This window comes from Podarcis melisellensis, assembly GCF_964234715.1.
Source record: "Podarcis melisellensis genome assembly, chromosome: 2".
Classification (NCBI taxonomy): Eukaryota; Metazoa; Chordata; class Lepidosauria; order Squamata; family Lacertidae; genus Podarcis; species Podarcis melisellensis.
The window spans coordinates 98,126,834-98,151,612 of record NC_138529.1 but is presented as its reverse complement, the minus strand read 5'-3'; the positions used below and the strand labels follow the sequence as shown (position 1 = coordinate 98,151,612).

Below are 24,779 nucleotides of genomic sequence, written 5' to 3'. Positions count from 1 at the left end.
AACACTGTCAGTCTTAAGGGATCAGCTTCCACCTTGGATTCTGTAAAAGTTCATTCTCTAAGTGGGACTGGATGCATTTTATCCTTAGTAAACACACACACACACACACACACACACACACATGTATCTGAATACTAAGGCACTGCACAGTGCACAATCTGCCATTTCATACACTGCAGCTGCCGAGCTACATTTTGAAAGGGTGATAACATGTTGTAGGACAACCATGTTTCCTTATACGCTTTAAAGAAAAGCTACACTCGTGGCTGCTGTATTAGTGAAGGACTAACTGTTGTGCAGCAAACAGATGCAGTGTACAACAAAGAGACTTCTGGGAGAGCTGTTTGGACAAACCACTGGCCAGCTCCATAGTTAGGCAAATCAAGTCTGGGAAGGAGATGTGTGATGCTGCACTCAGCTCTCTGCTCCTCCCTTCCTTGAGTTGGGAAGCAAACCACAGGCCATCTCGAACAAGCTGCAAGCACTGGTTCAGTTGCAGGTGCTACCCAGCCACACTATGGTTTGTTTTGCCCACTCAGAGAACAAAGCAGAGCCTGCTTGGGAAGCGAACACAAGCATACAACTCATTCACAAACAAACCTCCCTAACTATGGTTTGTAGCCATCATTACATCCAAACACAATCAAGTGTCTAATAGTGGGTGGAGGACGAAGCAATAAGATATAATTGCTTGATGGTTTCGGAGATACGATGATGGCAATATAACCATGCCAGCTGCAGATCTAGTCTAGCTCATCAGGGTTAGAAATGGCCATGCTCTGAAAATAGAACCAGGCTTATAATCCAGATTCTGCCTAATTTCTGGAATCGGTTCTGGATTCTTAATTCCCAGTGCTAAGAGCAAGCTTGATGAAATATACAGAGTTCTTGCAGTTTCAGGTACGGTTTAGGCCGTGTGGAACCACAGATATCCCCCCCCCAAAAAAAAGGTGGGTTCAAGAGAGGGCATGATACAAAGTTGAGTCATGGCAGAAAGCAATCTGTATGCAAGCACTGGACCCTACACTATTATGGCGGCATTCCAGACTACTGTTAGATTCACAAATTAAGTGCCCAACTTCAAATGCGAACTGAATATAAAAGCAATAGCAGTTAGCATTAATGAGAAGCATATACACATGTCCTGTAGTACAGAAACACTTTCAAACAGTGAGTTGTATCCAACCAAGTCATTAAGCGAGTGGAATGACTCCCGTTTCTGCACTGGTGCTTCCATCTCCCTGCACATACACAACCCCAACTGCTCCAGGGTTTCCCCCAACAATACAGAGCAGATTTGGGGCAGAGCAAGGGGGCTTGCAGAAACAGAAGAGGGCGGAGAAGTTTACATTGTGCGAGTTGAAGTCATTCTGCTTGTCCAATGACTTAGCCGGATTTGACCCAGAGTCATGTAGGGAAAAAAGGGTTGACGGCTCCACAAATCTACTGGACAGCAACAACCCTGCTTGAAAATGACATGCTTAAGCAAAAACAAGCAAACAAACAAAGAAAAGAAAACACCTTTGGATACGACTATGTTAGATCTTGCTTGAAATTAAAAGAAGAAAAAAGTGATACAAAGAAAAGGATGTTAAAGCAGTTAACGGTGCAGTCCAACCAACGGTGCAAAAATGAGAGATGGATGATTTACCTAGTTCACTGTCCAGTTCCTCCGTGTGTACCCCTTCTTCTCCAAAGGAAGAGCAGTAAGTGAGATAGGAAAAAATTAAAAGAAAAATTCAGACACCAGCACCAAGCAAGAAATTCCTTCCAGTATACAGCAGAACCAACACCAGGTTTTGTACCAACCTAGCCCAAACCCATATGCCACGACACCTTAGTCAGGAGGGACACTGTGGCCACTGAGAATAATACTATATATATATATATATATATATATATATATATATATATATATATATATATATATATATTTGCTTTCGTAGATTTTCACGGGTACAGGAATGCAGGTTTTGGTGTCCTCGGGTGTCTTCCCGTGTAAAAGTTATATATATATATGGCATTCCAAAAGGCTAATAACATGGATCTGCTCTCCTCCCGCCCCTGCCCCCTGGCTCAATGGGGGCTGTCTGGTCTTCTCAGTTTAATTTGCCAAATCTAGAACTTGGGCTTCCCATTCATTTTTGTGAATGGTGAAAAGTCTAAGATGACTCTGCCTGCATATCCCATTTGGAAAGTCCTTGTGACTAGGCAGAGCTCTAGTGCTTAACTCAGAGCCCTTGCACATGCAAGGAATTGGAGCCTCAAAAGGAAAGTTGGTGTACCTTCAACTATTACATTATCTAACTTAAATGACTACTTCTTTTGTCCCAAAATAATTAACAACTAAACCCCAGTCCAGTTCAGCTTGTTCTTAAAGAAGAGCAGAACCTCCTTAGAATGAATTGAGACTGCTCAGGGCCCATGCTCATAGGTTGGTGAACCCATCCAGCTACCTTTTCAAAGCCAAATAAATGGATAATATTAAGCTGGTTATTCAGGTGTGCTTCAAGAGTTCAATATACGTGTTGATTGCTGCATATTGGACTTTGGTCCTACTCTAGAAACTACATGCCTCAAGTATAAAGTCCTACTTTATACTTTATGGTTGTATTAAGGGACAACCACTTGCAGAGAGCTTCTATTAAATAAAGCGTAATTTAATCATCCATTTACTTATTGCATACCATTTCCATCTGCTAACAATGTTATGAATGACTGGGGATGTCATTTTGTCAAGAAACAAAATTGCAGCCAGCAAATGAAAGATGATAAAACTTGCAAGCAAATGACTGATAAAAGAATAATGGATTCGGTTTAGCACAAGTCAGCCAGAGAATCTCAGAATTTCTCCAAACATGAGATACGTCAACGTAAAAAGATTTGTATTTTGTGGTTAGATTAATTCAAAATTGGTAATAGATAGCTGCCATATGACAGACAGTGAATGCATCCAAAAAACATGTCCATTTATATATTTTTCTAATGGTTATATCTGTAAAAATGACCTGCATAATTTTTAAACACTTGCCCAAGTTGGAGGGCCCAAATAACATACTTTTTCATGTGTAACAACCCAGAGCAAATTGCTGGCACATCTAGCTCAAAGATCTCAAGGAGTATCACTGGGAAACACCAGTGAGAGCCAGGGTCAGTCAGAGGAGACCACAATGGAGTAGTTGAACTACTGCAGGATTCACCAACCTGTTGCCCCGCAGATGTTTTGGACTACAATTCTCATCAGCCCCAGTCAGCATAGGTTGCAGTCCAAGACATCAGCATGGCACCAGATTTGCAAAGGCTGAACTACTGGGCCTGATTCAATATAAAGCATAATCACATCTTTATATATTCATATGCGTAAACCATGCAAAGTTACCAGTGTTATTTCACTGAGGTCACATTCCCATACTCAAAGTTGGGAATAATAATAATTTTAAAAAGGGATTTCCCTTCATTTGCTCCACAGGACATCCTCCACAATTTAAAAAGAAGAAAATCACGGTGCACATCAAAATAAAGTAACGGTTAAGTATTTTGACATTTATACCCCCTGCCGATGCATGTATTCATTAGCTACCCAATAGGCTGCAGAAAGTAAATTTGCTGAATAAAGAAGTTGCCGTACAATCACACGTCTACTCATTAAAAATTATAATACTGGGATATATTAATTGTGCCTATTTGCTGGTTCACCACCTATTTGTTACCCTAGTTTTGAAATGGGAATGGCCGATTTGTGCAAGAGGACAGGAGACGTCAATGCCGAGGTAAGTCCAACTGAATTCAGCAGGACTTGCTCCGAGGGAAGGGAGTACAGGGCTGCAGCCTTGAGGCTTCTCATAAAAATGTGGTCTAGAGGCTGGGATTAAAGAAACTACTTAGTGTAGGGCAATGTGGGCAGTGCATTATTTGGAGGGACACCTCCCACACACTGGCTGGTGTAATACAAATTTCCATATAACGGAAATGCTTCTTTTAAAGCCATTTTGGAAACAAATTCGAAAAAATTGTGATTGCTAGTTTCTGAAGAACAACTGTTAATGCATTGATCAGCTAAGGGCCAGGCTAGATGTGAGAGTAGCAGTATCATTTCTGCTTGTTCAGAAGCCTGTATAAATACGGCTGAGAGCAGGGCCAGCCCACCCATGAGGCAAGTTGAGGCGACTGCCTCAGGTGGCGGTCTAATTCTAAGCTCCAATGGGACATGAAGTTGAGCCTTCCTCACCTTACTTCTCCCAGGTCACTTTTGCCCCAGAGCTGCCTTAATGCCCGATTCATATGTGAATGGGGAAGTGTACGAATAACTGTGCCTGCCACCATCACCTCTAGTTTGGTCCTAACGCATAGCAATTTCACCTACAAGTTAAGTTGAGGGCGTTTAACTATTTTGTTTCATTTTGCTTCAAAATGAACTTAAGAATCAGGCATTTGTTGCTGCCCCTTTCATTTTCTCTCCTCTCAGCTTTCTACCTGTTGTTTTTTAAATTGCTGTTACATACCCCATTTTCTTCTCCCAAGTTAAATTAAAGTAGCCGGGTCTCTTGAGTTGGAAACTGGCTGGCATCCTGAAGGTCTCAAGGGGTGCAAATATCAAATCTGATTTATTATTTCAATAACTGCTGGGAAATAACACTGCAAAAATGGAGTAACGTATATATATACACACCTTTTATTTTCACTAAGATAAGCAATAATGACCATTGGATCAAAATGAAGTGATGAAACTGCAATATCCCATACACTGCATTATACAGTGTCTTAAGACTAATTGTAGGATTCTATAAGGATGGAATTAAATTGTCTTTTCCTTTTTCCCTTCTTTTTCAGTGGCTTCACCAAAGAGTAATTTTCAAAGCAGGAGAATTGTAGCTATGATTTTAGCTGCTGCTGCTGCTTCTTTTAAAAAAGTAATAATAACCAGCTCTGAAAAGCTGCAAGGTAATTATAGTGGGAAAATCATAGAATCTTAGAGTTGGAAGGGACCACCAAGGGTCATCTAGTCCAACCCCCTGCAATGCAGGAATCTCCGCTAAATCATCCATGACAGATGGCCATCCAACCTCTGCTTAAAAACCTCCAAGGGAAATCAGCAAGCTGAACTCGCTGAACTGGACAATTGCTGAGGATGCTTCTTCTGCTAATGCCATTGTAGCTAAGTCTGCCTTCAGAGTGGCCAGAATTCTATAGCTGAGGGGATACAAAAATTATGCCACCTAGAACTTCGGAAGATTCTGTCCTGCATGTTGCCATTTAAAAAATGCTTCTGGTACGCATAGCACATACCCAGCAAGGGAACTCTCTACCAAGGATATAGTTTAGCATCCCCACCTGCATTATGATACAAATCTCGGCCCCACTGAACCACCTGTGTGATTTTGAGAGGAGAATCCGGTTCCACTCATTCCTTTGCAACCTTAAGTTAGGTAAAATGTTTTCCAGATTTCATTTCAGTGTTTACTCCCTTACCATCATCTTCACATTCTTCTAGAGGCTTTTGCTGTTTGTTCAGGCACCGTGGGTCTAGCCAAGACGTCGTTTTAGTGTTATGGCTGCAAACCAAAAAGAAAAGAAGAAAGAAAAGAGACCTTTGTTAAAAATAAAGTATCAGTGACAGAAAAATAGCCTGTGGCCACCACTTTGACTCATCTGAGCTAAATCCATTTTCATTTAGAACGGAGCATAAAAATTAAACTTTCTAAGACATGACTTCCAGTCTAGTCTTTGAAAATACATGGAAGAAGAAGAAGAGTTTGGATTTGATATCCCACCTTTCACTCCCTTTAAGGAGTCTCAAAGCGGCTATCATTCTCCTTTCCCTTCCTCCCCCACAACGAACACTCTGTGAGGTGAGTGGGGCTGAGAGACTTCAAAGAAGTGTGACTGGCGCAAGGTCACCCAGCGGCTGCATGTGGAGGAGCGGGGACGCGAACCCGGTTCCCCAGATTACGAGACTACCGCTCTTAACCACTACACCACACTGGCTTTCACACTGGAGAAAAAGGAAACTGTGATATTTGAAGATGCAATGGTGGTGGGCCCATTTGGATGGACCTCCCCTCATACACCGTGTTCCTAAATGATCTGGGGCAAATCTTTCCCCTTACAGACCACTTGAAAATTGATGAGGGACGTGTTAGAATTGTAGAGTTGGAAGGGACCAGTTCACTCCCCCGCCCCCCGCAATGAAGGAATATTTTGCCCAACGTGGGACTCAAACCCACAACCCTGAGATTAAGAGTCTCATGATCTATCCGACCTCTAAGACGCAGGTCGGATTAAAGGAATGCCTTTTACATTGATCAGGCGTTATTGAAAAGTGCCAGGACCAGAGCTAGCAATGTGCACATGGCACTCCTTTGAGCTGGATGGCACTGTATGACAGGCCAGATGCAAACACGGCCCTTCAATGATCCTGCTCCACCTACCCCAGCGGCGTGGCTAGCTGCTCAGGTGCCCGATTCAGCGCATATGTCCTGCAGCTGGGGGTGGGGCGAGCCAAGGCAGGGCGCGTTGCGTGGAGCCTCTCCACAGCCTCCCCCTCAGCTGTAGGCCGGCTGAGGCAGTGGGTAGATGCAGCATGGAGCTTGCAGGCAGTCCGCCCACCGCCTCCCCCTCAGGAAAGACACGTGGCTCAGGCACCCTGCAGGCCCCACGGTGTGGCGCCCAGTGCCCCCCGTCTCACCTAGCTACCAGTGGTGTAGGAAGGGGGGTGCGGTGAGTAGAGGATTTTTTTTTTCAAAAAAAGTGTCATGAGCCCTTTTTTTAAAAAAAAAACAACCACCACCATATATTTTTGCCATTTTGTCACCCCCCTCAGTGATAACACTCGGGGCGGCCCACACACCCCTTCCTACGCCACTGCCCTACCCCCACCAATCCGCCTGGTCACCTTTCTGACGCATCTAAAGGAGTGGCATTCTAATTCTTGCAGCGGATACATCATTCACCTCCTTTCCTTTCCTCGATGGTTCAAACACGGCCCCCGCTGACAAACAGGGAACTATATAGCATTCCTGTTCCAGTATCACTTTAAATAGCATGGCACAGTTCCTTCCGCAAGTCTCAAGGGGGGTTTGCAACACAACCTAACCCTCCTCTGAAATTATGAGGGGCATGTACCTTTGAAGACTTCACTACTAAACAGGAGACCCGTTCTCAAAGGATGGGCTTTACAATCCCTGCTATAGATTATTGGCGATATGAAAGCTGGAGTGGAAGGTCGCTGTTTCACACACTACTTTACCCACCCTCGCAATACAGAAGGCAAAAACCGTTTTAATTCTTTTGTGCACTCCAGGGCAATTAATCTCTAACTGGTAAACCGGGGCATAGAAATCCAGCAAGCAAGTCAAATTAACAATAATGGAGTAAAAGGGGTCTGCCAAGGTACAAAACATTTTATGTCCCAAGGGGATAAAGGGATTTTTATACAGTATTTGGATAGCCTTCAGAAGTGAGAAAACTAGATGCTTCTAAGACAAACGGTGGCAGAACTTCACAAGGTTCTGGGCCCTGTGATGAATGAGAAGCCAACTTTTTAGCTTGCCACACTATGATTTCTCTGCTATTGAGGGAAATGATGACTAACTTTTGAGAAGCGCAATGCATTACCCTCTACCGCCAAACTGTTGATGCTTTGACCTGCTGGAGAATTTAACAGGGGCTCACTTAGCTTTTGGTTTGTTTGGCAAAACAGTTTGATTGCCAAATAAAATAAAATAAAATTGCTAAATAAATTCCTCAACAATTATGCTTTTGTTTTCAGAATAAGCGCGAAGAATGAGTTACGGTTAAACTGCAGTTCAATGTGTGGAGGTTAGTAGCATGGCATTCAGTGCAATGCCCTTCTAAGCCGCAAGTGAGGGAAACCTGCCGTCCCCAGGAGAAAGGCAGCCATTAGCCATCCTTTGCCTAACTCCTTGCCACTTCCAGCACTACCACCAGCCAGTAGAAGAAAGCCCCAAAGACTGCCTGCGCTGTGCCTAGTTCGGCCTCAAAAATGGTGCAACGGTTCAACCCTTCTCTCGTTTATCTGCAAGTTCAAAGAACACACAAGAAAATGATCTCTTTACTCTATAAAGTAGACTTCTCCATTTTCTGTATAGGCCATCTCCCAGTTTTCAGGCAGAGGACCCAAGTTTTCCTCTGCACAAGGAGGTAGGTATTGAGGGAGCTTCTGAGAAGGTTCCGTGGTGGGAGCAGTGGTGATGCTGCTATTATTCACAGATGGGGGAGCCGAATCTCTTGTGCTGTGTGTATTGTGCTCGTCTTGTTCACCAGAGTCTGCTGCAGAAGGACACACACACACACAGAGAGAATTAGACATAGTGATCATTAGTCAATGGTACATTACTATTTTCACCCTGCTTGCTTCCATAATTGTTTGAGACACTTCGTAAAAAAACACACATGCAAGCTGGATCCACCAAGCTGGGGCTGTTTCTTAAGTAACCAGTGAGTAACAAAGACTATTAGATCATTCAGAAATGGAGGCACATGCCGTATATACTGGAGTATAAGCCGACTCGAGTATAAGCCGAGGCACCTAATTTTGCCACAAAAAACTGGGAAATCTTATTGACTCGAGTATAAGCCGGTTCACCACACCACAAACTGGGGGGGGGGGGGCAGCGGCGTAGGAAGAACAAGCAGCCCAAAAGGGCTGCTTTCAGGCTGCTGGTTCCTCTGCCGCCGCCGCCACTAGCGGCAAAGGCGGAGGAGGAGGAAGGAGCAGTCTGAAAGGACCCTCACTCAAGTATAAGCCGAGGGGGGCTTTTTCGGCATAAAAAATGTGATGGAAAAGTCAGCTTGTACTTGAGTATATACGGTAATTACTGTATAGTTTGTAACTATATGCCTGTCTTGTCCTGTTGTTTTCACCCTTGTCTGTTTTATTTATTTTAATCCATATTTCTTACTGGGTTGCTACAAACCATACAGGAATTTTGCAAAAGGTTAGAAATGGAAGCATGTCACATTGGAAAGATCGGGTTTTAATACCGTACATCCGACTGACTAGCACCCAGGGCTACTTGACCAACCCGCAGATGCGATACACATTTAATTGTTCTACAGCATGGGCAGTGGCATAGCGTGGGGGGTGCAGGGGGGGGGCCGGCCGCACCGGGCACAACATCTGGGGGTTAGGGTTACGGGGCGCAAATTACTTGCCTTGCCCCAGGTGCTGACAACCCACGCTACGCCACTGAGCATGGGTAGGCAAACTAAGGCCCGGGGGCCCGGATCCAGCCCAATTGCCTTCTAAATCTGGCTCACAGACAGTCCGGGAATCAGCATGTTTTTACATGAGTAGAATGTGTCCTTTTATTTAAAATGCATCTCTGGGTTATTTGTGGGTCATAGGAATTCGTTCATCCCCCCCCCAAAAAAAAATACTGTCCGGCCCCCCACAAGGTCTTAGGGACAGTGGACTGGCCCCCTGCTGAAAAAGTTTGCTGACCCCTGTGCTAGAGGAAAGATGGGGGGACACATCAACCGAGGAAGGGACTAGGCTCATTATCATAATGCTAAACAGTGGTTTACTATTACATCCGAATGCAACCTATGGCAAAGTTGCTTCTTGCAAACAAGCAAAGGTGCAAGTTCCCAAAATGAAGACCAGGGCCACTGCACTCCTCCTCCAGTCTTGCTGCTACTGCACTAGAATAATAGAATCATAGGACTGTTGTGTTGGAAGGGACCCTGAGGGTCATCTAGTCCCACCTCCTGAAATGCAGGAATCTCAACTAAAACATACACGACACACAGCCACCCAACTTCTGCTTAAAACCCTTCAAGGAAGGAGAGGCCACCACATCCATAGGTGTCAAACAGCTCTTACGTGATTGCAGCCGCATAAAATGCCAAATGAAAATTGAAGTCCTATTTAATGTGACCTCAATCAATTAAACATACATTCTGGTTCAAACCACGTTCACTCAGACATCCCACAGCTTTCTGTGGTACTCGTTTCCAAAGACGTGTGCTTAGGATCATAAGACCCTGCAGATCTCCTAAATATTTTGCCCTTTATTTAATCAATGGCAGGATATTTTTAACATCTAACTCTCAAAGTAACGGATCTGAAGTCAGCTGATTCTTGCAACAGGTTCCTCAGCTGATAAAGGAATATACTAGCGGGGATGAGAAAAACATAGCCGTTTCAGCTAGGTGCCAACTTCCGATTGTTATTTTTAGCCTATCTGATAACTGAAAAGTCAAGAGATCACACAGGCAGCTACCCGAAGTTCTTTTCACATGCTCTGCCAAAAGCTGCGGTTCAGAGCCTTAACTATGAAGTCAAAGAAATGGGTTCTGCTAACTCATTCATATTGTTAACATAGGAAAATTCCTAACAGTAATAACTACAGATTTTTGTTGAGGGGAAGGGGGAAAGAAGTAAACGGTGAGCTGTGCATCCCTCAGATACTAAAGATTTTGTGAATATGTATGCGCAGGAATTTTCTTGAGAAGCACCACCAATTTACACATCCCAATTCCTTCCCCCACCCCCGCCCATTGGTCACCTCCTTCTTATACAAAGGCAAGCAAATAATTTACCTGTAAAGCTACTGTTCATTTCAGGGACATCATCTTCCTCTTCATTCTCCGTATGCACTATGCCAGCATTTTGCATATCATTGTAAGACTTGGTTCGCTTGGGGGTCGACTGCTTGGAGCCGGACTGGAGGTTTTGCAAAGCATCAGTATTATTCACTTTCCCACTGAGGGGTTGGCTGGGAGGCTTGGGTGTTCCATAGTAGTTACCTAGGCAACAGAAAGACATTTGCGTGTTTGTTTGCTTTTGCAGATTTCGTGTCATTAAATATTTCTTCTCTCTTTTCTCTCCCACCACCACCACTCCCCTCCTCAGCTCCACCCAACATAATCAAAGCCATTTCTCGTTCTTAGCTAACAGGAACAAATATTGTTCCCTCCCCCCTCCCTGCCCACCAACTGAAAGAAAAAGCATTCAAAAGATGTTGGCTGTTTTACCTTCGTGAAACTTATTCATGTTTGAATTTTAAAACCAAAGAACCAAAGCCTGTCTTTTTGAGGTGCACCAGGCGTACAAGGACTAAAACAAAAGAAGACTGTGGTGAATTGGGGGCGGCCGGGGGGGGGGGAGGCCTTCATCTCATTACATTTGAATTTCAATTAGTAGCTTTGAAACACACACACACAGAGACGGAAGCACCCACATAATGCTGTGCCAGATTGAGAGTGAGCCCTGCATGAAATAAATAAAATAAACTCAGTTCTTAACATCATCCAGAAAGGCAATACAAGACTAGCACGACCTGCTTTAATAGGCATCCTCAATGGGTAGCAGTTAAACATTTTTTTATTTTTTAAAATAAAGCGCTGTCCAAATAAAGGGAAAAATTTGCCAAAAGAAAAGGGGAATGGCAACACGTGGTATCTGCTTTGCTAAGGGAGGCTTTTGGCTTGGCTAGGTCAGGGAGAATAGGGACAAAAGGCATCCGATACACACATTTTTGGAGGCACACCCACTGGACGTGCGTGCTACACACACACACACACACACACAATTACTTGGACACTGCAAACAAAACCTACATCAGAGCAGGTTTACAGGGGAGTCAAGCATACGAGGTGCCAATCCTTAAACCTAGGCCACCATTGGACCTACAATTTCCACAGGTCCCTGGGAAGAGGGATTGAACCACTGTGGGAAGATGGTCAAGCCACTCTGGGAACTGTAACTCTGTGAGGGTGGGGAGTGGGGGGCCTTAACAAACAACAGGATTCTTTGGGGGAAGCCATGACTATTAAAGTGAAGTAAGAATGCTTTCAATGCAGGGTGTGGATGTGCCCTTAGATCAGGCATCCCCAACCTTCGGCCCTCCAGATGTTTTGGACTACAATTCCCATCATCCCTGACCACTGGTTCTGTTAGCTAGGGATCATGGGAGTTGTAGGCCAAAACATCTGGAGGGCCACAGGTTGGGGGTGCCTGCCTTAGATCCTTCAGGGAACAGGGATGGGCAGAGAGACAAGGCTTTGCAGCCTCCTCCAAAGACATGTCATGTTACATGTGTGTGTCACACGTGTGACATCATGTGTGCACAATGAGGTCTGTGTCCCCCCCCCCCACACACAATGTTGGGTGGAACTCGGAGCGTATCCATATGTAAAATCCCAGTTCCATATTGTTTTACTTTCTGACCCTCATCACAGTCTCAGGCTGTATTCACACTGTGCCTTTAAAGTATGTTCCTCCCCGCCGCAAAGAATCCTGGGAAATGTAGTTTAACCCTCACAGAGCTATAACTCTCAGCACCTTTAACAAACTGCAGTTCCCAGGATTCTTTGGTGGAGAGGAAGAGAGGTGTGCTTTATATATACAGCATGTAAGCAAACCAGTGTCTGCTCACACACTTTGGCCACACACTCTCTTGTTTAAAGCTAACAAGGGTTAACATTGGTGAAGATGTGATACTGTGCCGCAGTTTCCCCCCAAAAGGAAAGAAATGAAACTCATGTGAGATAGCATGAGGTCAGAGGTGGAGTGGGGGTTCAATCTTTTTGCAGGATTCCTATCCACCTACGTACAAAATTCAAGTTCAGTTGAAGATGTGAGGGGAATGGGTACAAACCTGATTTCCCTGTACATACCTTCACTGAACCCTGGACCAAAGGTTAATACAAACAGCACAGAGGAGTTAAAGAGTCAGGTTTAAAAGTTATTAGAAATATCTACTGTACAAGCAGAGGTTTGTTGTTTGGAAGAACTACAGTTGTCTCAATAAAGCCCTTTAGCAGATCCAAGACTTACTAAAATCACAGAGTAAGGGGATATCCTGATACGGGCGAGGATTTGTAATATTGCCTGATTTTACTGCTGCTAGTGCTTTAGGTGAACAAGATCTACTGCACAATGTTGCATGGTGCTGCTGTGCTTCAGCTCTGAATTAACCTCTTAGTTGCGTAACTAAGTCAAAATCAAGCTATCAGCTCCGGATAATTTTCACATATGAAACGAGTCCAGTCTGGGATAGAATGCTTCATTTTGCCACATATGTTGAAAAACCAGCAGCACAAAGATGGATTATATCTGGTGCATTCTTTCCTCTTCTCTTCCCATTCCTTTTTCCTTGTGTATCGTGTCCACTAGTTTGTGAGCCTGCAAACAGGGACTGTCTTATGCTTTAATATATTCACAGTGTTCTGAAAATGTTAGGGAGTATTAATAAGGTGTGTGTTTTTAACAACAGCAAACACATTGTTCTTATTACATTTTTCTTCTTTCCTTTCTATAATGAGCTTAGGACGACATAAAGTTTACTCTCACAACCACCATCTGAACTCGGCCAGGCTAAGTAAGATATAGTGTTTGAGAGTTATGGCCTAGCAGAGTTTGAACCCAGGCCCCAGGCCAACACTCTTCTCAGTTCCACACCACATTGGCTCTAACATCTTAGAGAAATTGAGAATTCCAGGCTCGGGCCATGGGAGGAAGTTTATTTCCAAGTTTCCGTGGGGTGGAGGTGGTTGTGGGGCAACGGCCCCAATCTGCTTTTAAAGGACGGTTCCAAATCTCAATGCGCCCCATTCAAATCTCTGTAATGAAGCATAAAGTTTTCATCTCCACAGGAGGAGCAGCACCTTTAACTCATCCTTCATTTTAAATCTTGAATGCACATACATGCATTATTGATAGAAAGGAAACAACTTATTCTACTAAAAGCCTTAATGGAAATAAGGAAGGTACAGCAGACCCACTTTTTATTAAGAGAAGGTATTTCTGTGCTCTATATAAAGCCAGAAAAAGCAGGGGGTGGGGAGAGGGAAGGAGGGAAGGAGGGAAGGAGGGAAGGAGGGAAGGAGGGAAGGAAGGAAGGAAGGAAGGAAGGAAGGAAGGAAGGAAGGAAGGAAGGAGAGAGGGAAGAACAAACACTTCATTGATCTTTTCTTTTCTTTTCTTTGCTCTGTTTTATAGAGGAGACTGAGGCTGACAAGCCGGTTGAAAAAAAAATCTCCAAGCAGGCTTCTCCTAAAATGGCATAATCCTTCTAGTGCTGCTCTAGCTCAGCTCCCATTATGTTTCAACTGGACTCTGAAGCTGTAGCCAACAAAAGGGTTGGTACCCAAAGCAGTGAGTTTTCCACAGTAGATTTCCTCTCCACTGTACCCTCCACTGCACTCATTGTTCAAATTTCAAAACAAGTTTTCAAAATGGTATGCATGCAATGGTAACAAGAAGTTGGGATGTCTACATCCCGATTCCCATTCCTGGGCTCGGTTGAACAAATGAAATTTAGAATACTCCCAACACAAGATTCCTAGCTTACTCCACAAATTCCTACTGCTAGATTTGCAGTTAAACATGTTGTTGTTGTTGTTGCTGCTGCTGTTCGGTTCTGGGTTCCATTTTGGTCACTGAAGTTCTGCAACCTGTAACCCCATAGCCTTTATAGGAATGTCAGAATCACCTTTTGCATTTTAATTCAACATCACGGAAAATTAGAAGAGGATCCAACCAGAGCGTAAGAGCATAAGCGGTATGCTTCCCTTTCAAAAGGGGGGACAAAGTTAACCTGGCTTCAGTCAGCAGCAGTAATTAAAGGTTAAGTTTGGTTTTCTAACAAGGTGGAGACACAAATGTCAAAACAGATGCCAAATGTTTCACTGCCGTGTGTATATGTCACCGACTGCAAGCAGAAATACACAGCAAAGCCTTGATAACCTTCTCGGAGGCAGTCTATTCTGTTTCTTTTTTCTCGATAATCATCTAACTGGTGGAATAGTTATCATGCTTCATCCACTGTTAAAGGCTATCTCCTTTTCAGGTTTTCATCCCTTTTCAGGTATTCATTTTTACAGGAGGGCGGTGGGGAAATAAAATGGAAGCTTATGGGGAGGAGGGGAAAGCAATAAATACGTAAAATTAAAATGGCATGGAAATGTAAAAAGGTAAAGGTAAATGGCCCCTATGGGACGCGGGTGGCGCTGTGGGTTAAAGCCTCAGCGCCTAGGGCTTGCCGATCGAAAGGTCGTGGTTCGAATCCCCGCGGCGGGGTGCGCTCCCGTTGCTCGGTCCCAGCGCCTGCCAACCTAGCAGTTTGAAAGCACCCCCAGGTGCAAGTAGATAAATAGGGACCGCTTACTAGCGGGAAGGTAAACGGCGTTTCCGTGTGCTGCGCTGGCTCGCCAGATGCAGCTTTGTCATGCTGGCCACGTGACCCGGAAGTGTCTCAGGACAGCGCTAGCCCCTGGCCTCTTAAGTGAGATGGGCGCACAACCCCAGAGTCTGTCAAGACTGGCCCGTACGGGCAGGGGTCCCTTTACCTTTACCTTTACCTTTAAATGGCCCCTGGATGCAAGGACAGATTAAAACTGGCTAGGGGGCAATTCTATCACTCATAAATGAAACATTCCTATTTTGCTGACTTTGACTATCCGGCAGCTAAAATGCTGAGCTGATCCAGAGGCCTGTTGTATGCGATGAATGTTGATGGGAATGCTATCCTGATTCCAAAGCCTCCTCCATTGTATCCCATTTGTTCTTTTCACCTCCTAATAATGTAAATTGCCTCAGTCAACCACTTAAGAAGCACAAGTACCACCCTATGATTTAGCACAACACACCCACTGCAAATAAGGAGAACAGTCAAAGCAAAGCGCATGTAGAACAAATCAACCTGCCGTCTGGAGACCTACTCATTCAAAGCTAAGAAAAGAGCAAGGGGAAGGAAGGGGGAGGAGAGAAAAGGCATTCAAGGAAACACAGCACTACAGTGATACCTCGGGTTACAAACACCTCGGGTTACAAACACTTCAGGTTAAAAACTCCGCTAACCCAGAAGTAGTACCTCGGGTTAAGAACTTTACCTCAGGATGAGAACAGAAATCATGCAGCAGCAGCGCAGCGGTAGCGGGAGTCCCCATTAGCTAAAGTGGTGCCTCAGGTTAAGAACAGTTTCAGGTTAAGAACGGACCTCCGGAACGAATTAAGTTCTTAACCCAAGGTACCACTGTACTTGGAGGGGGGAACCCAATAAAAATGCCCAATCAATATCTAATCATCGTCTTGGTTTGCACATGTATTTGCATTTCACTGTGGATGCAAAAGTGATTTTATTTATTTAAACAAATTTATTAAAATCGTTTGGACGCCACCTTTTATTTCACAGAAATACTAAGGCAAGTTTACAGAATAATACAACAGGCAGCATATAAGAAAACATAACACAAAAACCATATTAATAAAGCAGAAATATTATTATTGTCATTTATAATAATAAATTACATGTATGGACCGCTGCCCTTCATCAGTAGCTCTGAAAGCAGTTCGCAACATGAAAATACAATATAGAAATAAAACAGTATGACTTCTATTAGCCAGAAATGCCAAGAACTGATATGGTCAGAAAAAGTTCAGGTAACAAAGTAAGTTTTTAATTGTTGACAGAAGCACCTAATAGTTAGAGCCCATTCTGCATCTATCGGATATCAATCTCCCACAATTTAGTGATAAAGTTAAAATGCCTTTGATTTTATATATATATATATGTGTGTGTGTGTGTGTGTGTGTGTGTGTGTGTGTGTTAGGTCATTTATATACCTGTAGCACCTGACATATAAAATGGATCTAAGTGGTGTGGGATGAGTCTATAAAGACAAATATGAAGCCTCAATGCAAATCTATGCAATGCTAATAAATATATACAGGTATCAGTAAGAGAGGGACACAGGTGGTGCTGTGGGTTAAAGCCTCAGCGCCTAGGACTTGCTGATCGAAAGGTCGGCGGTTCGAATCCCTGCGGCAGGGTGTGCTCCCGCTGCTCGGTCCCAGCGCCTGCCAACCTAGCAGTTCGAAAGCACCTCCGGGTGCAAGTAGATAAATAGGGACCGCTTACCAGCGGGAAGGTAAACGGCGTTTCCGTGTGCGGCTCTGGCTCGCCAGAGCAGCGATGTCACGCTGGCCACGTGACCCGGAAGTGTCTCCGGACAGCGCTGGCCCCTGGCCTCTTAAGTGAGATGGGCGCACAACCCCAGAGTCTGTCAAGACTGGCCCGTACGGGCAGGGGTACCTTTACCTTTTATCAGTAAGAGAAGATCTAATGTGCCTTCCGAGGCACCTCCTCTCATGCTCCTGGCTCTGCCTCAGGACTCAGCCCACGCACCCTGGTTCTCAGCCAGAGCCCAAAGAAACCCGCAAGTCACCCCAAAATCTCTCTCGACAAAGAGAATCCCCTGAACCCCTTGGCCTCATCCTAGTCTCTCACTGTAGGCTGCCCAGAACAATCAATGAGTGGCATTCCGCACACTCAAGTTCCAGGCTACAGAGGGGTGTTTGTTTCATGGCAAATAGGACTCCCTCCACTGATATTTCTTTCTCCAGCCTTTGCACACCTCTTCTCTTCCAGATGCACATTGTAGCGACTCTACTGGGAAGTCCGCACCCATGATTCATACCGTAATACAGCGGTTCCCAAAGTATGTCAGGGACAAGCTTGCTTGACTGAGTTTCTTCAACCAAGAGCAACAAAAAACAGACCCACAACAGCTTACATCTGACCATTTGCACAGCAGTTTCTAGCCATATGCATCCAGCCAAAGTTGAACTAGATTCAAGCGACAACAGAGGAGACCATAGCATAGGACACACATGGGGTGGTTCACACGTACCACTAGACCAGGGATTTAATACTGTGTCCAGGATCAGGAGTCTATGAGCTTCCAGGCATTGCTAAGACTCACAAGTTCCCTCCAGCCCCAACCAATATCACCCAATGGGCAAGAATGATGGAAGCTGGAGTCCGGAAACTTCTGGAAGCCGACAGATTCCCCTGTGCTACAATGGACCAAATGGACACCGGACATGTGCCCCTTCCTTCTTCAATGCCTGGATAGCAATTCAGAAACATTTGATGAGCAGGTGTGTAGAACCATTAATACAGGCATCATAGGAGGGACCACAAATTAATGTTATTATTTGCAACCTGCCCATCTAACTGGGTGGGCCCCAGGCACTCTGGGTCCAATGTATATAGAAACATAGTAAGTGATGTGGCATCATCACATCAACATTTTCTCTACACTGCAAAGGACAATCAGTTAACTGCCGGGGTGGGGAAAACTCCACTCAAGTCTTTGATAACGTTTGGTTCCAACCAAAGATAATTTGTAAGGTTTTGATGGAGTAGAAAATTGTTTACCATCTGTTTGATTGGTTGCTGTGTTTCAGGACTGTAATTTATCAAAAGTTAGTGAGTGGATTAGATTTCACAATTTACCCTTTGACGCCTTTTACACAGATCCACATTTATTGTTACCCTTTAGGCTGCTTTGGATAAGGCCAAGTTACCTTAGTTCCCCAAATATTATCTCAGGAATCCACAGACCATTAAATTATAGCCCAAATAACAGTGCTGCAGTGAGCAGCATTCAGCTTTCTAACAACGCAGAATCATAATAGCTCCTTTCTCACGGCGGGTGGAATGAGTGGCCTTCAGTGGACAAAATGAAATCTCAACAATGCATTCATCATAACTTCAACTTTCGGAAATTAAAAGGCCACTGCCAACCCTTGTCAAGGACAAATTGCATCGTGTTGGAAAGTAATAAAGACCAAAGAAATAATAATCACCAACACCTTTTAAAAGTAGAACTTACACAACACTGATGTTATTTCAAAAAGAAAACTATCAAGAAAAAGAAGAGTTTGGATTTGATATCCCACTTTATCACTACCCTAGGGAGTCTCAAAGTGGCTAAAAATCTCCTTTTCCCTTCCTCCCCCCACAACAAACACTCTGTGAGGTGAGTGAGGCTGAGAGATTTCAGAGAAGTGTGACGAGCCCAAGGTCACGCAGCAGCTGCATGTGGAGGAGCGGGGACGTGAACCCAGTTCACCAGATTATGAGTCCACCCCTCTTAACCACTACACCACACTGGCATTGCCTAAAAAAGTTTTAAAAGAGCATAAGCATAAGGAGAAAATAAAATATTCCACTGCAATTAGATCTTGGTGATCTAATGGGGTTAAAGGGCCATTCGGATTACAGTGGTACCTCGGGTTAAGAACTTAATTCGTTCTGGAGGTCTGTTCTTAACCCAAGGTACTATTTCTGGGTTAGTGGAGTCTGTAACCTAAAACGTATGTAACCTGAGGTACTACTGTACTGAGCTGATCTGTTGTATAGAAACATTCGTAAGTACATCTTTTCTATGAATTGAAACTAATTGCTCTGCTCCTGACAAAACCGCTCACCTTCCCAGGGGGGCGGAATTGCAGGTTGGCCATGAGCACTCTCTGTGTACAGCAGGGGCGTCATTGGGAGTCCCAGCCGCGTCACGAACCGCGGCCAACCAAACTGGTTGACCGGGGGCGTGGCTCACCTGATTTAAACATCTGTGCGGCCGGGGCTCAGTCTCCTTTTCTCCTCCTGCGTCGGATCTCCTGCCCTCCGGCCATATTTTCGTGCGTTCGCCATCTTGGCCTTGCTATGGACTACAGTTGGTCGCCTGGTACGGGGGCCAGGTAGGAATTTTCCCACTTGGCAAATTGGCACCAGCCACATGGTTTTTGCCTGCCTTGCAGCAATCGTCACAACTTTGTAAGGTTTGGCGGTTAGGCATTGGTAAACCTGGTTTATGGGAGGGGAGGTTGTGGCCTTCACCTGCCCCTCCTCTTTAAGGGTATTCCGTTAAAGGGATCTGGGGGTGTGGATCCTGTCCGAAGTCCGGGTATGGGCTAGGGCCATGCCACGACCCTATCGGTGATCCTGGGGGAGCTCACAGTTGATGCACATCAACAGAGCTCCCCCTACTGGTGGTTGACCCTTATGAGAGTACCTGCATGGTGGGCAGGAGTCAGATATAGTTGGTTCAGTTCCAATGCCTAAGCCAATACTGCTCACATCTGTAACCAATAAAGTCGTGGCCTTAATTATCCCATTAACCCAAAATATTGGTGCCCGTGTGTATCATTATCTTAGTTATGGGGTGGGGCTTGGGGCCTCGCCATGCAATATATGCCACATCTACAACCACCTAATCTGTTCCATCTTGGTTCTGAGTCCTGGAAGACCTGCTCCCTGGCCTGCAGGACTTTTCCACCTAGCCTGGGAGGGTGGGGTCCTATCAATTCACCTACAAAGGCTCAGCTATTGGGCTGGGGTATTGTTGGGTTTTTTTAGGGTGGGGGTTATTGGGGACGGGCTGTTGCTGTTATTGATATTAATTTTTGTATGTTTATTTTAGATCTGATTATGATTTATGTGGAAATTATTCAATTTGATTGTGCATATATAAACAAAGGACCTATCCACATGATGCTGACACAACCCCACTAGGCAATAAAATGAAAGAACAGCCCCCCATCTCTGTTCTTCCCTCTCTCCCTCCCCCCTCTTTTCCCCCAATTGTACTTTTCAACTATTAAAACCCTCAATGGCCCACGTCGCGGAGTGTCTCTCCTGATAGCAGCCTGTCTGTGTCCTAAGCTCTGTCAGAGAAAGCTTCTACATGCTATGTTTCAATGAAAGAGCAAGCCTTCTTTGTTATGATACCATAACTGTATCATAACAGCTGTATCTCAGTTGTGTAGTCTCTGACGGTGGTTTACTGCTTCACTACTTTGACTGTATTTCAACAGTTATATTTTATAGTTGTGTTTTTGGCCTTGCTTTGTACACCACCATGGCATCTAACTGACGAACGAGTGAGCCTAAAAAATCTTTTAAACAGTAAATAAAATAAAAATAAACAATAAACTATCTGAGGGCTCCTCCATTATTTGCAAAGAACAGGAAAAACTCAGAGCACACAACTGAACACTCCTATGCATACAGCTTCATGTGTAAACATGAAAACTGGAGTGAGTCGGTTTAGGGGTTGTCTGCAAGTATTTGCAAAGTTTCATAAATTTGGAATTCAGGCCTGAATTATTTTATTAATAAAAAATAATGAGCACGAGGTTCTGAAACACAATGGAACCCTTGACTAATATTCCTAAGGCAACTGAGTTGTTAATTGCTTCTGAACAGAACTAAATCTTCATTGTTCAAAATGTATGATTTCTTGTTGTTTTAAAAGGCCACCTTATTACATTTTGAACAGACTTCAACAGAAGTAATTAAAGATAACTTCTCCCTCTCCTTGACAAATCTATGCTTCATGCCCAGAGGATGAATCATAGCATCTTAAAATACTCTTAAACGAAATAAACTTGGACAGGGTGGTACTTTGCTGTGATACAAAGAAGCCTTGAGTGACTTGACAAAAATCTATAAATGCATTTCTTGTCCTGCCTCTAGAACATCAGCAGCCAACATGGTAGCTTCTGAATATTGTCGAACCACAATTCCAATCATCCCTGACTGGCTGGGGGCGATGGGACTTGTTGTTCAACAACATCCAGAGGGCATTACACACATAAACACACACATGCTTACTGTTTATTAATATTATTACTCACCATTACAAAATCCTGAAAATAATAAAGATGTCCAACTTGCAGTCAAAAGCCAAGTTGCTGAGTAAGTCATTAAAGTCGTAACAATTGTATCAATAGCTATGTTTAGGGACGTTTTTGATATTTGATGAATGATTGTATTTTAGTATTTTGCTGGAGCTGCCCAGAGTGGCTGGGGAAACCCAGCCAGATGGGCAGGATATAAATAAATTATATTATTATTGTTATTATTGTTATTATTGTTATTGTTGTTGTTGTTGTTGTTGTTGTTATTATTATTATTATTATTTGCTTTACAATTCTTCATCCTCACAACAAACTAGAAAAGCAGGTCACTAGGACCCGTATATTCGCAATTCTCAGCCAATAATTCAGCATTTGTTACTGTAATTTTCGCATCCTTCTGTAGATTAAAAAGACAAATGTCATTACTTCTCCAAATCTCAGCTAGGAAGCCTCCCTAAGTTTAAGAAGAAGAAAAACTATTTGCTTTATAGTCAGAAAAGCTCAAACACTGGCTAATTCAGGCTAGCAAAAAGCAATCCCATTCAACTCAACCCAGAAGAAAGCTTCGCTAAATGTTACAGAACTTTCTCCCAGGTAAGTGTGTAAAGGATTGCAGTCTAAAAGGGAGGAGTTGTCAAACCAGCCTGCAGCACCATAAACAAACCAATACATCCAAAGTGGTTAGTGCAGCATCCGCCCAGGCAACCCAAAATAAGTAAATAAATAATGAAAGCAATAGGTCTTCAGCAGGCATCTGGATGGGATTCAATGTCAAAGTTGCCAGAGCTCTTATTGATGAACCCACACAGGCATATTTGCAGGATCTCTGTGGGCTGCCTGCCTATACGTAACAAGGCTCAATTCAAAGTGTTAATGCTGGCATGCTTGACTTGAATAACTTGGGGTCTAAGTATTTGAGGGAACACATCCCAACCCTGCAAATTAGCCAATCTAGATCATGAAATGGGGTGGGGTGGGGTGGGGGGACACTATACTCAATTATGGCTGCAGTGACATAAGACAGAGTCTTCTCTATAGTGGCCCTCTGAATGTGGATCTCCCTCTCCTTAGAACTATGGATGGTCCCTACACTTCTAGGCTTCTTATGCCTAATAACAAGTGTTTGCTCATGCAGCCCTGAGGGGAATTTGTTGTTGTTGTTGTTGTTGTTGTTAGGTTTAATATTATTCTCATGTTGCACTGCAGCTGTTTGCATAGAAACACCCCTCTTTTATTGCTGCTTTTTAATAATTTCCTAATCTGATTATTGTTGTGAATTGGGTTCTGTTTTGTGTAACGTTTTGAAATTGCCCTGGGATCTATCTTTGATGAAGAACAGTTAAAAAATACAATACAATACAATCCTCAGCATTGCCATGCTAATTCCTACCTTTCAAAACACTGTTTTAAAGCTTTTAAAGGGGTTGGGATTGAAATGGTGCCATTACAATAATAAAAAGCAAGCGGTGGCCCTAAGTTTCCCAAAGAAGTTCCTCAAGCATTTCTAGAAGCTGTCCTTCATCACGGGCATCTCATTGAGCCCACATTACTATGACATACCTTCATAGGTTCCCACTTCAAGAAGAGTCCCGCTTTTTTCAAGCTCAAGAAACTCCTGCACAGTCAGAAAGTTATAGTCCACACCAGGCACTTCTCCTTCTCGTGGAGGACGTGTCGTGCCTAAGGGGAGACAAAAAAGGGTAACAAAAATGACTTTTCAGGCTTCCTTACCACCATCAGGGCAAAACAAGTATCATCGCATCAAGACACTACTGAGGGATATGGAACCACGATCTTCTGGGGAAAGAGGCCACGTACCAAAGGGAAAAGACAAAGTAAAGTAGCACCATACATGAGTGTCTGCAACAACAACCATCCCACACCAAGCACAGTGCAGTCTAGCAGTGCCTTAAAAGATTTGCATTTTTTTAAAAAAATGGCATAAGCTTGCAGCAGCGGGTGATGCATTTCTTGGAAGCTGGATCTGTTGTCCCTGTGGATCCTACTGCCTGAGGCAGTTGCTTCACCTTGCCTCATGGGTGGTCCGGCCCTGGCTCTGGTCCAGGTGTCTGCAAGATACATTTTAACTGACTCCATTTCTGGCCTTTGCAGGGAAGCACCATGCAAATTCTCCCCAATCCGATATCCTCTCTGAGTCAACTCATATTGGGGAACTTGGGTGAAAACTCGCTTTATTCGATTTCACAAAGCTTTCCTCAACAACCCAGAACTTGCATGAAATATTTATTGGCATCCACCCCCACATTTTCCATCTGTCTTTTTATGACAATTACTAACGTTTTATCATCCTTCTCCGCCTTTGTTTACATTACATCAACACATCTGTCAAAACTGCAGACTAATTTTCTAAGGCATTTGAATAGTTCTACTTGTTTGAAGCCATTGCTCTTAATTTTCTGGGGATGCTGAAATCTGAATGTTGCAGAGGCCCTTTGCTATCAACGTAGGGTGGTCTGCTAAAACACTCTGTAAGAATTATGAATTCAGATGGGCTTAGATAATAATGGGCTGGATCTGAAAGAACACAAATGGAAGGGGAGGCTGGAAGATGAGATGCTTCTCACTGAAAGTGCTTCCTCGTTCCTCCTTATTTTTTAAAAATAATTTCTCCCCTTTCCTCTTGACACCCCAGGCCACCCCATTCGGCAGGAACCCCTCATCCTTAGGAGAGTCTTTCTAGGGAGGAAGAAGGGGTGCAAAATTCACCTCCCATGCCTATTCCCTTAAGCCAGTGTTTCTCTGGATCCAACCCATTAAATATAACTAAAGGAAAGCTAAGTGCATCCATCTGCCATTAAATTCAGTGGAAGAGCTACACATATTAGTTTTCTCTACATACAACCAAAATACACGCACACCACACATCCTTCAGGGGAGGGGAAATTCACAAACCAAGGCAGAGTATACCTGCACTGTTACTGAGATACAACTGTAGGGCTTTAAAGTTTCCATGTTCTACTTCAGCAATGAGTGCTCAGAGCAGAAACAAGCACATCTGAATCAGATGGAGTTTGTTCTTACAGGCACAAATTAAGTCCATTGCTCATCCAGGATGCTCAGAGAACAAAGAGTTGCCCAGGATGTTGATTTATTCATTCACACTTAGGATGACCCATTGCGTCTCATCTGGCTTTTTACTTGCGCTCTGAAGATAAACGCACCTAGAAGAGCCTTGTAACGTCAAGAAGCTAGTAACTTAAAACATACCAATTTCCACTGCAGCCTAAGATATAGTATCACTGGCAAGTCCCTCTCATTTTGTGGGATCAACGGGGCTGCAAACGCCCACATTCTGCATTTTTGC

The 24,779-nt window shown here is 43.9% G+C and overlaps 1 protein-coding gene across 13 annotated transcripts in view; it reads right to left on the bottom strand.

Annotated features, from left to right (window-relative positions):
• MAGI1 (membrane associated guanylate kinase, WW and PDZ domain containing 1) overlaps nucleotides 1–24,779 on the bottom strand; it is a 479,839-nt gene that overhangs the window by 99,980 nt on the left and 355,080 nt on the right. For 10 of the 13 annotated variants that reach the window (XM_081901311.1, XM_081901312.1, XM_081901317.1 and 7 more), the window contains exons 3-7: nucleotides 23,015–23,134; nucleotides 10,564–10,770; nucleotides 8,076–8,289; nucleotides 5,470–5,552; nucleotides 1,652–1,687 (exon numbers count right to left, since the gene is read on the bottom strand). In XM_081901311.1, the coding sequence (XP_081757437.1) occupies nucleotides 1,652–1,687; nucleotides 5,470–5,552; nucleotides 8,076–8,289; nucleotides 10,564–10,770; nucleotides 23,015–23,134 (660 nt within the window). The remainder of the gene's footprint in view (nucleotides 1–1,651; nucleotides 1,688–5,469; nucleotides 5,553–8,075; nucleotides 8,290–10,563; nucleotides 10,771–23,014; nucleotides 23,135–24,779) is intronic. The other 3 variants (XM_081901316.1, XM_081901321.1, XM_081901315.1) reach the window with 2 other exon arrangements.